The sequence below is a fragment of the Neovison vison genome, chromosome 13 (assembly GCF_020171115.1).
Source record: "Neovison vison isolate M4711 chromosome 13, ASM_NN_V1, whole genome shotgun sequence".
Lineage (NCBI taxonomy): Eukaryota > Metazoa > Chordata > Mammalia > Carnivora > Mustelidae > Neogale > Neogale vison.
Window position 1 is genome coordinate 14,752,507 of NC_058103.1, and position 15,739 is coordinate 14,768,245.

At 42.5% G+C, this 15,739-nt stretch overlaps 1 protein-coding gene across 8 annotated transcripts in view; it reads left to right on the forward strand.

The window, feature by feature from the left end:
• ZNF410 (zinc finger protein 410) overlaps positions 1-15,569 on the forward strand; it is a 42,889-nt gene extending 27,320 nt beyond the window's left edge. For 6 of the 8 annotated variants that reach the window (XM_044231739.1, XM_044231740.1, XM_044231742.1 and 3 more), the window contains 5 exons: positions 2,041-2,130; positions 4,914-5,039; positions 5,788-5,928; positions 7,385-7,512; positions 14,781-15,569. In XM_044231739.1, the coding sequence (XP_044087674.1) occupies positions 2,041-2,130; positions 4,914-5,039; positions 5,788-5,928; positions 7,385-7,512; positions 14,781-14,819 (524 nt within the window). In that variant the 3' untranslated portion in view covers positions 14,820-15,569. Of the gene's footprint in view, positions 1-2,040; positions 2,131-4,913; positions 5,040-5,787; positions 5,929-6,234; positions 7,350-7,384; positions 7,513-14,780 lie in introns of those variants that run through there. The other 2 variants (XM_044231744.1, XM_044231743.1) reach the window with 2 other exon arrangements.
• Positions 15,570-15,739: the final 170 nt, after the last annotated feature.

Below are 15,739 nucleotides of genomic sequence, written 5' to 3' on the forward strand. Positions count from 1 at the left end.
CCAAGCCACTTGGCCTAAAATGTACCAAGTTTCTTATCAGAGCTTAATCACTGAACCAAGACCAGTCTCTTAGGATGTGTAACTGTTCTTCCCCACTTTCTTTGTCTGTTCTTTCTTCTTACATTGCTAAAATGATAGCAGGTATAATTAAAGGGCATTAAAAAGTGACCCCCCCCAAAATAAGTGAAACCCAAGCTGAGGCCCCATTCATTCCAGGTATCTCCCTGTGATACCTGCTAGATGGACATTACCACTGAATATGTTTTAGGGCAGAATAGCTCTTCCCGGGCGCCTGGGTGGCTCAGTGGGTTAAGCCGCTGCCTTCGGCTCAGGTCATGATCTCAGGGTCCTGGGATCGAGTCCCCCATCAGGCTCTATGCTCAGCAGGGAGCCTGCTTCTCTCTCTCTCTGCCTGCCTCTCTGTCTACTTGTGATGTGATCTCTGTCTGTCAAATAAACAAATAAAATCTTTAAGAAAAAAAAAGAATAGCTCTTCCCAGCTTTTACTTGAGAGACTGAGCTATACTTAGTTCATCTCAGGTGGCAGAAGTGACCACAGATCTTTATTAGTAGTGACAACAGTAATTAAAGCTCCTGATTTTGGTGGCTTACCATGAGGGCTGACTATGTGCCAGACACTATGCTGAAAGTACTTAACTTGTAGTGTCTCAATTCTCAAAATAATCTTTTGAGATTGTATTATGTTAATTTAAATTTTTTTTAAAGATTGATTTATTTCAGGGGCGCCTGGGTAGCTAAGTGGGTTGAGGCCTCTGCCTTCGGCTCGGGTCATGATCCTGGGTTGCTGGGATGGAGGCCCACATTGGGCTCTCTCCTCGGCGGGGAGCCTGCTTCTGCAGCTCTCTCTTTCTGCCTGCCTCTCTGCCTACTTGTGGTCTCTGTCTGTCAAATGAATGAATAAAATCTTAGAAAGATTGATTTCAGAGAGAGGGATAGCACATTCAGACATTTTGGAGGGGCAGAGAGAGAGAAGTGAACTCCCTGCTGAGCAGCATGGGGTGGGGGTGGGGGGCCCTTGGTCCCAGCACCCTGAAATCATGACTTGAGCCAAAAGCAAAAGTCGGATGCCCAGCCAACTGAGCCACCCAGGTGCCCCAGAATTCCTCCCTTTTCTGAATACTTTGCATGTTTTTGTATAGGAATTTATACTAAAGTTGTTTATGAATACATTTATCTCTCACACTAGTCTGTGACCTTTGGATAGGAACTACATCTCTGATATTTTTTCACTTTTTATTTTGAAATAATTAGTCTCATGAGAACTGGCAAAAATAGTACAAAAAGTTATGTACCTTACCCAGCTTCTCCAAAAAGGGACATCTTCTGTTGCCACAGTACAATATCAAAACCAGAAAGTTAATAGTACAGGCCTTAATTTAGTTTTTACCATGCATCTTTGATTTTTAAAATAATAATGTAATACTGTAGACAATAAAAATTACAGAGAAATACAAAGAAGAAAGGAAATCATTCATAATGCCACTATCAGGCTGTAATTACTTTTAGCATATTGTTACAGATTTTTCTTTGTACCTCTGACTGGATATCTCTTTTTGTTTGTTTGCTTTAGTCAGTGGGACTATGTAAAACCTATTTTATAACCTTTAGAAATCTGGACTTCTTAGTGGATTTAGAAACTGAAGCATAGAAAGAATTAATATAAGGTAAAAATCCTAACAGCATATGTGGTGTTAATCTTGATACCCTCAGAAGGGATGGGATCACTGAGGAAGGTAGGTCAGTGTAGCTGGGATCAGCACTTGAGCCAGGAAGGAGGAGGAAGTATGATGCTCAGAGGTAGCCACTCTAGAGAGGAGGGCAGGGCTCTCTGGCGGGTTGTTGCCTGGGAGACCACTGAGAGGCGACCCCTGCTGGATAGAGAGCCCCGCTGAAACTACACAGGCCGAATTCAAGAAATCTGAGCAAGTCATTGGAAACTGGGTAGGTTAATGGGAAAAGAGAGTAATAGATTGTCAGTTCATCAGAACACTGACTCTTTATCTCATTTTCTGTCTCTAGGAGAGAAGCCTTTCCTGTGTGAAGCCCAAGGATGTGGCCGTTCCTTTGCTGAGTATTCTAGCCTGAGAAAACATTTGGTGGTTCACTCAGGTACTAGAACCCATCCCAGTCACAGGTTTCAGGGAAGGTGGAGAACCACAAGTGTAAAAGGATGGTGGTGGGGGGTGGGGGTGGTGTAAAGAACTCTGGAAAGAAACAAGCTGTTCAACATAAAGTTTACTCCTCATGACAGAATCAGAAATCAAAGCTATTGATAATTGCATGGTTGTATAATCAAGGGGGAAAGACCTAATTGCTTTATTCTCAGCTAAGTCGTTGACTGAATTGCTTTCGAATCCAGAGCTTTTCTGAGGAGACCAGCAAATTTGCACTGTGTTGGGTGCTTTATAAGGTACATCAGATGTGGGCTATGGAAGTTATTCAAAGCAGAGATTGCTGAGGCAGGAGTGAACTCAAGAGTGGAGAGGGATTCTAGAATCAAGTAATTGTTCAAATGGTTGGCCATAGGAAGTATTGGGATGCCAAAACAGGAAGAATGGAGAGAAGGAACGGGAAGTTATTTATGATAAGGACAGCAAAGCAATTCAGTGGGAGTGAGGGAGTTAGAGAGGTGTAAGCAAGCAGGGATAGGAATTTCAGAGTTGAGCTCTTACCTGCTGACAAGTTCTAAGCAGAAGGTGACAAACTGATAACCTGTGGGTTCGATGGGGACTTCAGGTACATTTTGGTTGGTTTGTAGAGTGTTTTTATTTTATCTTACTTAATTTTATTATATAGGGTATCTGGGTGACTCAGTGGGTTAAGCCTCTGCCTTCGGCTTGGGTCGTGATCTCAGCGTCCTGAGTCCCACTTGGGTGAGCAAGGAGCCGGCTTCCCCCCTCTCTCTGCTGCTCCCCCTGCTTGTGCTGTCTCTCCTTCTCTCACTCTCTGTCAAATAAATAAATTCTTTAAAAAAAAATTTATTATATAAAATTATGTCAAACATACATAAGAGAGAAAATAAAGACTTTTTTTACATAACAATACTGTTATCATATCTTTTAGAATTAACAATTCCTTAATTTTATCTTATACCCAGTCCATATTTAGGTTTTTTTGCAATTGTCTCAAAAATGTCTTTTTTTTTTTTAAGATTTTATTTATTTATTTGACAGAGACACAGTGAGAGAGGGAACATAAGCAGGGGGAGTGGAAGAGGGAGAAGCAGGCTTCTCACTGAGCAGGTAGCCCAATGCGAGGCTCAATTCCAGGACCCCAGGATCATGACCCAAGCCGAAGGCAGACGCTTAACAACTGAGCCACCAGGTGCCCCTCAAAAATGTCTTTTACAGTGGATTTATTTAAGTCAGGATCCAATAAGTTTTAATTATTATACTTGGTTTAATTATTACACTTAAGTCTTTAATCTAAATCTGTTTATACTCACTTTCTTTTTTTCATGCCATAGACTTATTGCACCACAGAGTTAGTTGGGTTTTACGGAATGTTTCACATTCTGGATTGGTTGGTTTACTTCATTTTATGTTATTTAACTTGTTTCCCTAGCTTTCCTATAGAAGAAAGTCAGCCCTAAAAGCTTCAAAGGTTCAAAGAATTGGCAAGGATGTGTTATAAATGGTTGTATGTGTTTCATTTTGTATCATCATATCAGGAGGCACACAGTGCTTGGTTGTCAGAATTTGGCATGGGTTCAGATGGTAACACCTTGATCTTCACATTGTAAAGTTCCCTCGCACGCTTTGCCTTATCTGTGAGTGATGCCTGAATTAGTTCTTTCATTAGGATTGTAAAATGGTGGTTTTCTATCATTCTGTTCACATCAGCTGGAATTCTTCAGTGTATAACAGGTCTCTTCTCTATCCAGTAGGGCTGTTTGGTAATTTGCACAGGAAAGGCAGAAAAAAAATGTGTGATCCTTTTCATTTCTTTTAATTATGAGCCTTCAAAATAAGAAATTAGAGCTCTTGTTTCTTCTGGTAAATTCATGGGTTTCTATGTAGTCATTGCATATCAATCCATCTCTTAACAGCTTTTTTGGTGTATAATGCATATACCTTAAAATTCACCTATTGAAAACATAAAGATCAGTGTTAGAAAATATGTAGAATTGTACAGTCATCACCACAGTCCAGTTTTCAAACACTTCTGTCACACCAGGACGTTCCTTTGTGCCCTCTGGTTGTCAATTCCTGCTCCCACCCCCAGATTCAGGCAACCACTGGTGAGCTTTCTGTCTCTATAGATTTTCCTTTTCTGGAAATTTTCTGGCCATTTCACTTACTCTGGCCACCTGCTGATCTCCTGTAGGCATGTGTTTCTGACCCCAGCTCTAAGTGTGGTTGTCTGAGTAGGTGGAAAGACGACGGAGAGCTTTGGACTTGAGGGTACAGAGGATAGTTCAGATCATTGTGTAGAAGACCCACCAGTGTAAACACTGGTGACTCTTGAGAGTGGTGGCAGGAAGTGGTGGGATAAGGGGTTATTCTGGACCCAGGGTTGGGATCATTGAGGATGGTACATGTTCCAGAGCTCCAGGGAATACTGTATCTGGAAAGGGAAGGAAATACTCTGTGGCTGCCATGATCTGGTACCAAAGAGGTGAAGGCAGCAGTGTAGTAGGTCTGGAAAGGACAGGAGTTGAGAACAATGGGCGTGCTAAGCCCTCCTGGTGAACTCTTCCTGCCTTCCCTGGTGTATGAAGGTTCTGAGGCTGGGGACCTCCAAGGCTGGGTGGAGAATGGGAGAAGGAGAAGCCTCTTCTGTTTAGTTGAATGTTCTGTGAGCTTCTCTCTCTAGGTCTTGAGTCCATTCTCTTGCAGTCAGAAATGGACCCTGTTCTTTTGGCTATGCTGTTTCAACCTGCTCTGTTTCAGGAGAGAAGCCTCATCAGTGTCAAGTCTGTGGGAAGACCTTCTCTCAGAGTGGGAGTAGGAACGTGCACATGAGAAAGCATCACTTGCAGCTGGGAGCAGCTGGGAGTCAAGACCAGGAGCAAACCGGTGAGGAGAGAGGGTAGAGCGGAGGGCTGTATCTTCTGGATTCAAAAAGCCGAATAACTGGCCTACCTGGTTATTTAGGAATTTTCACATTCTAGGTTGGGGGAGAGACCTAGTCTCATTTGATGGACTAGTGGTTTCCAAGTACAGCTCTACAGTGAAATCTGTAAGCTTTAAAAATGTGCATGTTTGTATTTCCTGTCTACCCCTCATTCCCAAATAAAACAAAACAGTACAAACTGACAACTGAAATTATTGGGGAGTAAGATTCCCGAATCTGTAGTTTCCAAGTTTCCCTGGTGAATTTGACAGTAACTCATGCTGATCCCTTAACCAGCACTTGAGTATTGTGATAAAGACTTCTTTATATATGTAGAAGGGGAGGGTTTAAACATTTTTTATAGTTGTCCTGACTCCCTTTTTACCGTAACTTAAATTTGATAACTCATTTTTATTATTTTTTTCCATGTCTCACTGTGATCAATTATTTCATTCCAAATACTCCTTTCCAAGGATGGACCCATCCCATTTCATATATTAATTCTCCACACGCTGCTCACAGGCAAGGATATTTATCTTTGAGGCTCCGCCCTTCCCTTCTAGGGTTATTCTTACTCCTCAGAAGTAGATAGCATCTAAGATACAGGTTAAGTTCCAGTTCTGAAAGGAAAGGCCAGCTTCCTGGAAGGAAAATGGGGACCAGGCACAGCCGTGCCTGCTGCGTGTCTCTCACATCCTGTTCTCTGTGCAGCTGAGCCACTAATGGGCAGTAGTTTGCTTGAAGAGGCTTCAGTAACCAGTAAAAACCTGGTGCCTATGAACCCCCAGCCCAGCCTTGGAGGAGAGTCCTTGAACCTACCAAATACCAATTCTATCCTAGGAGTTGATGATGGTAAGACTTTCAGCTCTCCTTTATTTGGGGAAAACGGGCTACAACTAGGAATTAAGGAATGGGGTTGTCTTCATAAGGGAGGTTTTAATTAATTTCATTTCTTGTGAGTAGCTGTGGTATGATTGTGTAGCATTTGTGTTCTTTGTCTCTGGATGGATAAGTGAATCTGTTAAAATACATATATATATATTTTTTTGTTGTTGAACAGATGATGTAACAAAAGAATAAAGAGAAAAAAATTTTAAGAAGAAAATTATCCATAATCCTAGCATCTTAGCCCAATTATTTCTATCTTTCCTATTGCAGTTATGGAAGAACTTAACTTTTAAAACATTTAAACAGAACATAACCAGGTTTTACAGAGGAGATATAAAGCAATTTCTCCATACCTTCAAAAGCCATATCTTCTGGAGAAAAGAAAGGGCTGTCTAGGCAACAGTTGCTCCTCTCTGGTATAGAAATTTCACCCAAGTTACACAGGCCAGGCCCTCTTCTCTGAAAAACTTAACAGGTGAGGTCAGCATGCATTTATTCAGTGCCTACTGTGTGCCTGGCACCGTGGGAAAGACAAAAGTAGAAAACAGGGACCTTAAAATCCAGTTGAGAAGTCAAAACTTACATATGGGAGACAACATGGAGTGAATAGAAGATAGTATGTGAGTAAATGCTAAATTACACGGTACTGTCTGGAAGAGCAGTATGTATCGAAAGCCCGGGAGAAGAAAGTTTTGATTTATTAGAGACCTAAGTGTATAAACTATTTCTAGAAGATTTTTACGGTGATTCCACTGATGAAGTCTGAGATCCTGTGTTTTAGTTACTCGTATCCCACTCAGTTTTGTGTATAAGTGACCATGTTTGTGTAAACTTCTGTGTGGAGCCTACAGGGCTCAGGATGTGCTTCCACAACACGCCTCCTCGGTTGCATAGTAGGATCCTAGTGGACAGTTGAAGTATGTATGAGCCACAGCCGTGGCATGGAACTTCTTTGCCACTGTTAAGGAAGAAAGTCTCATGGGAGGAAGGGACACTGTATAAGAACTTTGAAGCCAGATTTAAGTTCCTAACTTTTGCACAGTATGCTGTTTAAGTCGCTGTTGGCTGCTTTAAGCGTTGACTAAGGTCCCCTGATCGGCCCGCTGCTGCAGCTTTTGCCTCATTTCATGCAATTCAGGTAACAGTGCCAAGGCCATACTGCTCTGAATTGGTACTTTGAAAACTGGTCAACTCTTGATAATATCTCAAGACTTCCTACCTTTTCTTCCCATCCCCCTTTTGTAATACTTTCCAGATTCACTGGTAATGATTATCCTCTTCAGATGGGAGCTAATTTGGAAGGAATACAGGAATGTGGGTATCAGGGAGCAGTTTGTAGTGTTCTTCGTGAGAGGCTTGATAATGCAGGTGGGGTTATCTGTGGATTCACTCTCCACTGAAACATTTTCTGCTGTTTCAGAGGTGCTTGCTGAAGGATCCCCGCGTCCTCTGTCTTCAGTGCCTGATGTGACACATCACTTGGTGACCATGCAGTCAGGGAGGCAATCCTATGAGGTTTCTGTGTTAACTGCTGTAAATCCACAGGAGGTAAATCTCTCTCTTGCCCTTACTTTGTTTCTGTGGAGACTAATGTGGACAGTGGTTGGGAACCTAGTTTAGATGATCTGCATTACTCCAGTTTCCCTTTCTTGGAAACCTTGTCTAGAATATCTTCCTTTAAGCTAAGCGTGAATGCAGCTTAACTTAAGCTTGATTGTTAGGGTCTCCTGCATTGGGAGATCGGTGACTCATGACTGGGTCTCAGCATTGATTTCCTTCATATACATACCTTACTGAATGGTAGCTGCTCCTGTGTTCTCTGCCTATAGCATGAGGATGCTGCTTTTATTTTATAAAGAAAATAGTATCCTGGACAAAGTGGTCCTTGAGCAAAAATCATAGTGACAGAATCACTGAAAGTAATCATTGTTCATTTAATTAGGGTCATATGTCTGGGAGATACCAAGCTGAACCAACTGGGCCTTTAGGAATGTGTTCACTTGCTTGGTGAATGAGAGCCATCATCTAAATCGGGGAAAGGTTTTAGGTTGACTCGAAGCATTCCCAACTCTATGGTCTTGGCTCTAACCCAGAGAACAGAATGAAAACCAATCAGGCTTCTAGAATCTTAGGCTATTTTATTGGCCTTTTGTCCTGGGAGTAGATGACTTCATCATGAGCTCATTGCGTATGCATGAACTTTTGCCAAAACCCATGTATCCTGGATGCCTTCGAATTACAGTAACTCTTAACAGTGCCTTCCCGTCTTTTCCCTTGACCTTTTCATTATAACCTCATCCCACAAGATCAGCTGTTCCAGTGTTCTGATGACTGCATCCCATATGAAATATTCTGTATTATTCTGTAAGACTCCTGGGGATGCCCAAAATCACGGGGCTCTGGACATGCATGTTAATGATTTTGCCAGAACCTTTCCTTGTATTCATCATTGTGTCCCATTGTCTGAGCCTTGCTTATATTATATCGAAATTTTTTTTTTGCTATTGGTTTCATTGGTTCTTTGCTGAATCACCTTCTCCTGGCTACTGCTTTGGAACATATCTCACCTGTGAAGACTTCCTTTATTATTTCCCCTCTTCATTTATATATTTAAAAATTTTTATTATGAAAATTTTCAGGGGCGCCTGGGTGGCTCAGTTGGTTCAGCAGCTGCCTTTGGCTCAGGTCATGATCCCAGGGTCCTGGGATTGAGCCCCACCTTGGGCTCCCCACTCAGTGGAGTATCCCTCAAGAGGGGGATCCCTCTCCCTCTGCTTGTTCTTTGTCTGTCAAATAAATAAATAAAATTTTAAAAAAGATTTTATTTATTTACTTGACAGACAGAGATCACAAGTAGGCAGAGAGGCAGGCAGAGAAAGAGAGGAGGAAGCAGGCTCCCTGCTGAGCAGAGAGCCTGATGTGGGGCTCCATCCCAGGACCCTGAGATCATGACCTGAGCTGAAGGCAGAGGCTTAACCCACAGTGCCCCAATTAAATAAAATCATTTTTTAAAAAAAGATTTATTTATTTATTTGACAGACAGAGATCACAAGTAGGCAGAGAGGCAGGCAGAGAGAAGAGGAGGAAGCAGGCTCCCCGCTGAGTGGAGAGCCTGATGCGGGGCTTGATTCCAGGACTCTGAGATCATGACCGGAGCCGAAGGCAGAGGCTTTAACCCACTGAGCCACTTGGGCGCCCCTAAATAAAATCTTTTATTTATTTATTTATTTATTTTTAAAAGATTTTATTTATTTATTTGACAGACAGAGATCACAAGTAGGCAGAGAAGCAGGCAGATAGAGAGGAAGGGAAGCAGGCCCCCCGCTGAGCAGAGAGCCCGCCGATCCGAGGACCCTGAGATCATGACCCGAGCCGAAGGCAGCGGCTTAACCCACTGAGCCACCCAGGCGCCCTAAATAAAATCTTTTAAAAAAATGTTTTCAGGGACGCCTGGGTGGCTCAGTTGGTTAAGCAGCTGCCTTTGGCTCAGGTCATGATCCCAGCATCCTGGGATCAAGTCCCACATCGGGCTCCTTGCTTGGCAGGGAGCCTGCTTCTCCCTCTGCCTCTGCCTGTGCTCGCTCTCTCTCCTTCTCTCTGGCAAATAAATAAAATCTTAAAAAAAAAAAATGTTTTCAGGGGCACCCCAACATTGGTCTCTCTGCTCAGCGGGGAGCCGGCTTCCTCCTCTCTCTCTCTGCCTGCCTCTCTGCCTACTTGTGATCTCTGTCAAATAAATAAATAAATAAATAATCTTTATAAAAATAAATAAATAAATAAAATAAAAAACAAATAAATAAATAGAGTGTAGTGAGAGAAAGTATAGTATAATTAACTCATGTACCTATCCCCCAACTTCAACAGTTAACTTTCTACTATTATTTATCCCTTCCCGCCTACTTCTTGTTGGTGCTGTTCGGTTTGTGCTGGAGTATTTAAAAGCAAATCACAGATGTACCATTTCATTTGTAGATATTTCAGGACATACCGCTAACAGATAAGTATTTTTTCATAGCTATAATATCTTCATCATACCCAAAAGAATTAAGTCATTTATTTATATCCTTGAATTTGAGTCCATGTTCCTTTTATTTTTTTCTCAAAATGTCTTTTAATGGTTGGTTGGTTTAAATTAGGATTCAAACAAGGTCCATTCACTGCATTTGGTTAATAATTCTCTTTATTTCTAACAGTCTTCCCCACCCCCCACTCTCTATCTCCATTTTTTCAGAATGACTTAACTAATAAGAATTTCCCACATTCTGGTTTTGGCTGATTGACTCCTTTTGTTGTTTAATACATTTCTCTATCTACAGATATTCTCAAAACTGGTTGTGAGGAGCTTACATTCATGTTTGGTTTTTTCCCCTCGGCAAGAACATTCTGTAGGTGCTATTTTTGCTTTCTGTGACAGCTCACAGCAGACACAGACACGATGTTTAGTTGTTCTCCTCTTACTGAGCTTAATGATTGACCAACGGGTTACATAAAAATTTTGGCAAACATTACTGATCATGGCTGAGGTCAGTTTTTTTATTAAGGCTCGCAAAACGGGGATATCCTAATTCCCTTTTTCTTTCTGCTTTTTTGAACTGTGATTCTTCTGTAAAAGAAGTATTTTAGGGAAAAGACTCTCATCAACTATCGGATTGCTCTGAAATAGTTCAGAAAGATCATCTTTTTTACCTAGTGGAAATTATTATCCTGATAAACCAATCCACAACACTCAACCTTGTCCTTTTCTATATTTGAAACCTTGGAGCTTTTCTCCCCTGTACTTTTATTTTTTATTTTTTTAAAGATTTTATTTATTTATTTGACAGACAGATATCACAAGTAGGCAGAGAGGCAGGCAGAGAGAGAGGGGAAAGCAGGCTCCCTGCTGAGCAGAGAGCCTATTGTGGGGCTCAATCCCAGGACTCTGGGATCATGACCTGAGCCAAAGGCAGAGGCTTTAACCCACTGAGCCACCCAGGCGCCCCTCCCTTATACTTCTAAGAACCTTTTTTTTTTTTTTTTTTTAAACTGAAGCATTTCAGGTTTCCTCAGTTAAATGCCAGATGTATAAAAACTTAGTCAACAGATACTACATACCTAATGTGTGCAAGGCCCTCTCTTGGGTACTGAACAACAGTAAACAAGGTATAGTCTCTGCCTCAAAGAGCTTAGAGTCAGACTTCAGACCTCTGCCTTTTATAACTGTACAAAATTGTGCCCCCTGAGTTACATGGTAAGAGAGAATGGGAAGGAGGACAGATCAATAAACAGGCAATTTTTATACAGTGTAGTAAGTACTAGTCTTGGGGGACATCAGCGAGTAAGTTTCAGAGTTTAGGTTGAGGCCTGAGGGATGAAGAGCTGTTATCTTGATGGAGAAGTGGAAGGGACTGGAAGAAAGTAACAGGCATAAAGGTAGCAAGGTGTACAGCGCAGAAGGTGCAGGAGCCGGACACAACTGTGGAACCGCAAAGGGTTGAGGAAGATGGAAGGTGGAATGGAGAGTGGGAGCGGGGAAGATAAGCTGGTTTCTCTGTTGAAGGCCTCACTTCAAGGACGTGATTTTATCCTGGGACAGCAGGGAGCCACTGGAAGGTTTTCAGCCACGTCTGACATGGTCAGATTTGTGTATGCGGAGTCCAGTAACAGCACATTTGTTCCCTTTGGACCTAGGCACGTGGGTCTTGGAATTGGCTTCAGAGTGTCCTTGTCCGGGTGATACTTACTCACAGCCTCAGACGGACACGGTACTATGGACCACCTATAAAAACAAAACTCGGCCTTCATCCAGGAGGACACTAAAGGTGTACAGGCCCTAAGCACCCAATTTCGTGATGGAAGCCCAGACACTTCTTAGAAAAATATTAACAGTACAGGGGCGCCTGGGTGATTCAGTGGGTTAAGCGGCTGCCTTTGGCTCAGGTCGTGATCTCAGGGTCCTGGGATCGAGCCCCGCATCAGGCTCTCTGCTCGGTGGGGAGTCTGCTTCCCCCTCTCTCTCTCTGCCTGCCTCTCTGCCTACTTGTGATCTCTGTCTGTCAAATGAATAAATAAAATCTTTAAAAAAAAATATTAACAGGGACGCCTGGGTGGCTCAGTTGGTTAAGCAGCTGCCTTCGGCTCAGGTCATGATACCAGCGTCCTGGGATCGAGTCCCACATCAGACTCCTTGCTCAGCAGGGAGCCTGCTTCTGCCTCTGCCTGTACCTGCCATTCTGTCTGCCTGTGCTCACTCGCTCTCTCTCCCTCTCTCTCTCTGATAAATAAATAAAATCTTAAAAAAATATATTAACAGTACAAAGAAGAAAGTGCTGCTCTTGGTGTAGCTGAAAATCCTGGATGATTACTTTTCCCGCATGGGTTGTTGCATATTTACAAACTCCCCTTCTGTCTGAACCTTACTTCTGTTTCCTTCACTGTTACCTCTGTTATTTTTCTCTTACCACAGTCATTCCCGCTGATCATCCCTCCTTTTCCTTATCATGGCAGGCTGACCACATCCTCTGATGCCTTCATTTTTTTTTTAAAGGTTTTATTTATTTATTTGAGAGAGAGAGCACATGAGAGGGGATAGGTCAGAGGGAGAAGCAGACTCCCCGCTGAGCAGGGAGCCGGATGCAGGACTCGATCATGGGACTCCAGGATCATGACCTGAGCCAAAGGCAGTTGCTTAACCAACTGAGCCACCCAGGCGCCCCTGATACCTTCATTTTTTAAACCTGCAGGCCCCCCAAGACTCCAGGTTTAGTCCTCTTCCTCATCTAAGTTCCTAGTACTAACTGACCTCCCTCCAGTGACCGAGGAATGCGGATTCTTCAAGGATTCGCAGATAGAAGGAGGCTATTTGCAATCCTTTTTTTTTTTTTTTAAGATTTTATTTATTTATTTGAGAGAGAGCAGAGTGGAGGGGCAAAGTGAGAGAGGGTCTTAAGCAGACTGAGCTGAGCTTGAAGGGCCTCAGTCTCAGAACCCCAAGATCATGACCTGAGCTGAAACCAAGAGTCGGATGCTTAACTAACTACGCCACCCAGGCGTCCTGGCTGTTTGCAATCTAAACCAAGCATGTCCATTTCAAACTCTGGTTTTGGAGATAATCACACATTGTAGATCAGACCTGAAAGCATTAATGATGCTCTTATACTTGGACTCCTGTAAATATGCTCTAAAAATAGGCTTATCAAGAATATCAGAGAATAACCAAAGCAAGCATCAGAAATTATCATGGGAAGGCACCTTGTTGGCTTAGGTCGGCAGAGTATGGGACTCTTGATCTTGGGGTGGTGAGTTTGAGCCCTATATTGGGTGTGGAGATTACTTAAAAATTAATAAATGACAGACTTTTAAAAAAACCTTATCCTCGGGCGCCTGGGTGGCTCAGTGGGTTAAGCCGCTGCCTTCGGCTCAGGTCATGATCTCAGAGTCCTGGGATCAAGTCCCGCATCGGGCTCTCTGCTCAGCAGGGAGCCTGCTTCCTCCTCTCTCTCTCTCTGCCTGCCTCTCCATCTACTTGTGATTTCTGTCTGTCAAATACATAAATAAAATCTTTAAAAAAACAAAACAAAACAAAACAAAAAACCTTATCCTCTTAAAAAAAATATCATGGGAAATATATCAAAACTACAGCTTATTCCGGTGGTTCAGATTAGACAATTTTTATTTTCCTTTCAGTGTTACCTGAAAATCAGACAGAGGACTTACCGTGCCAGCCCAACTGGGACCCCGGGGCTTTCGGACCTCTGCTGACTAAAAGGCATCCCAAGTGGGGTTCTGTAGTCACATTGTGCTGACATTTTTGAACTCAGGAGGCAGTGTAAATGATTGTCCCCCGTAGGCTTGAATATATCAGAATTTGTCCCCCCAAAAGAGGAAAACAAATGACAAATTCTTTAAGATCTTCCATAAAGTGCCATTACTAAATTTGAGTGGGAGCACCTGGGTCTTGATGTAGAGTAAGACGACATCACGCATACATACATCCCCACCACACAGCATCACATGAAATTTCTGGTTTCTTTAAATTTTTAAACTTTTCTTTAAATTTTGTTTAAACTTCTTTATATTCTGTCTTAGTAAATTCTACTGTATAAATAACCTTCATCCAAATTGAGATCACCAAGTAAATCTATCTTCTTCACAGGAATTTATCTGGATATATTTTACTAAGCCAAATCGTTATTCTGAATTTCACTGTGTTATTCTCATCTCATTCTCATAATAAAATGGAACCGAAGTTTATCAATTATTGTACAGAACCACCTTTCAACAGAAAACTTTGGGTGGGTGTAGAGTAGAAAGTGTTTTAGCTGCCGCCCTCTTGAGACTCCAGAGGTGTCTTTTTAAGCCCTTGGAATCCCTGGATTCCTTATGAGTGTATGTTCTAGCTCTTACATGGAACATTGGGAACAGCTTCCCATTCCTCTTACTTCTGCTCAAGCGAGCTTTCCGCCTGTACTTTGGACTAACATTGATTGACGTAAGATTTTTAGTTCCACCATTTCTGATGAATGATGAATCTGTAAGTATGGATGCCTCCAGCACAGACGAGCAAGGATGTGACCACACAAAAAATAGTTTGGCTTATGGACTCAGGATCTTTTATTGCCATAGTGGAAATGCCAGCATCGTGAAGTGGCCAAACGCTGTCCCAAGGCCAGGACATGAAGGAGACCTATCAGTCTACAGTCTCTTGCTTTGGAGCTAGACAGCCTTGACTCACCCCGGCTGTGCATTTCCCCACTCCCCACCTTTTCCGTAGTATGAATTCTTTTTCCCGTTAGTCATTGGTAGCCTATTCCAGATATGGTTTTAATCTTTTACAGTTACTAAACCAAGGAGAATTAACTGAAAGCCGGACATGAGCGTGGACACCAACTCCTGGAAGAGGAGCTCTGTCTGATCCCAGAGTGCACATAGTGGGAACAGGATGCTTCTGGCTCGTGGTCTGCCAGAACTGAAATGAATCTGTGAAGACAGGACCCCGCTTCTGCCTCTGTTCACCTTCCCGGACAGAGATGATGAATGTGGGAGCGCTTCTTTTCAAACCACATCTGATCCAGACAAGGATGAAAGCAGTGAATGTGGGCTGGGTAACTGTACCTACCTCTCCTCCCACTATGAAATTTTGGGATGGACTTCTCCCAAAAGGGAATTTGATTATGTGTTGGCTGAAATTTCTTTGGTATGACTCTTAGAAAGGGATTTTCCTTTGAAGAATTTACATCCCAGGCTCAGCTGTCTTTTCATATGGATGAACTAAGTCCTGCCACCAACCACAAAACTTCACCAAGAAGTTGAGCTTTCAAGATGCCTTGTTGCTTTTGAGAAGGGAGGGATGTCAGTTCTGTTGTGGCATTCTCCCTTTAGCAACCTGAGTAAAAGACTTTCTGCCCCTGGGCTGCAAAAAAATAAATTACTTGAATCCCTACCTGGCCCGGGCTGAGGTACTATCTTGTCGTATCCACTTCTACTTGGTCACTTTGTTTTGTTTATGGAATATACAGTAGCATGTTGAAGGTTTTTTTGTTTTTTGATTTTTTTTTTAAAGTTAAATACCACATGATTCACAGCTTCAGTTGTTTTCCCTTTAAATAAACAAGACAGCCCAGGCAGTTCTTTGGTTCCTTGTTTTGGACAAAACCCATTTTCTTAGGAGATTAAGAAAATAGTTCAGGCTTTCCCTTTAAGAGAGGGCACTGATTGTCCCTTTGGATTCCATGCAGGAAAAACTGAGCCCAGGAGTCTTGGGGAACGGACACGAGCAGCTTCCTCTCTAACTAGA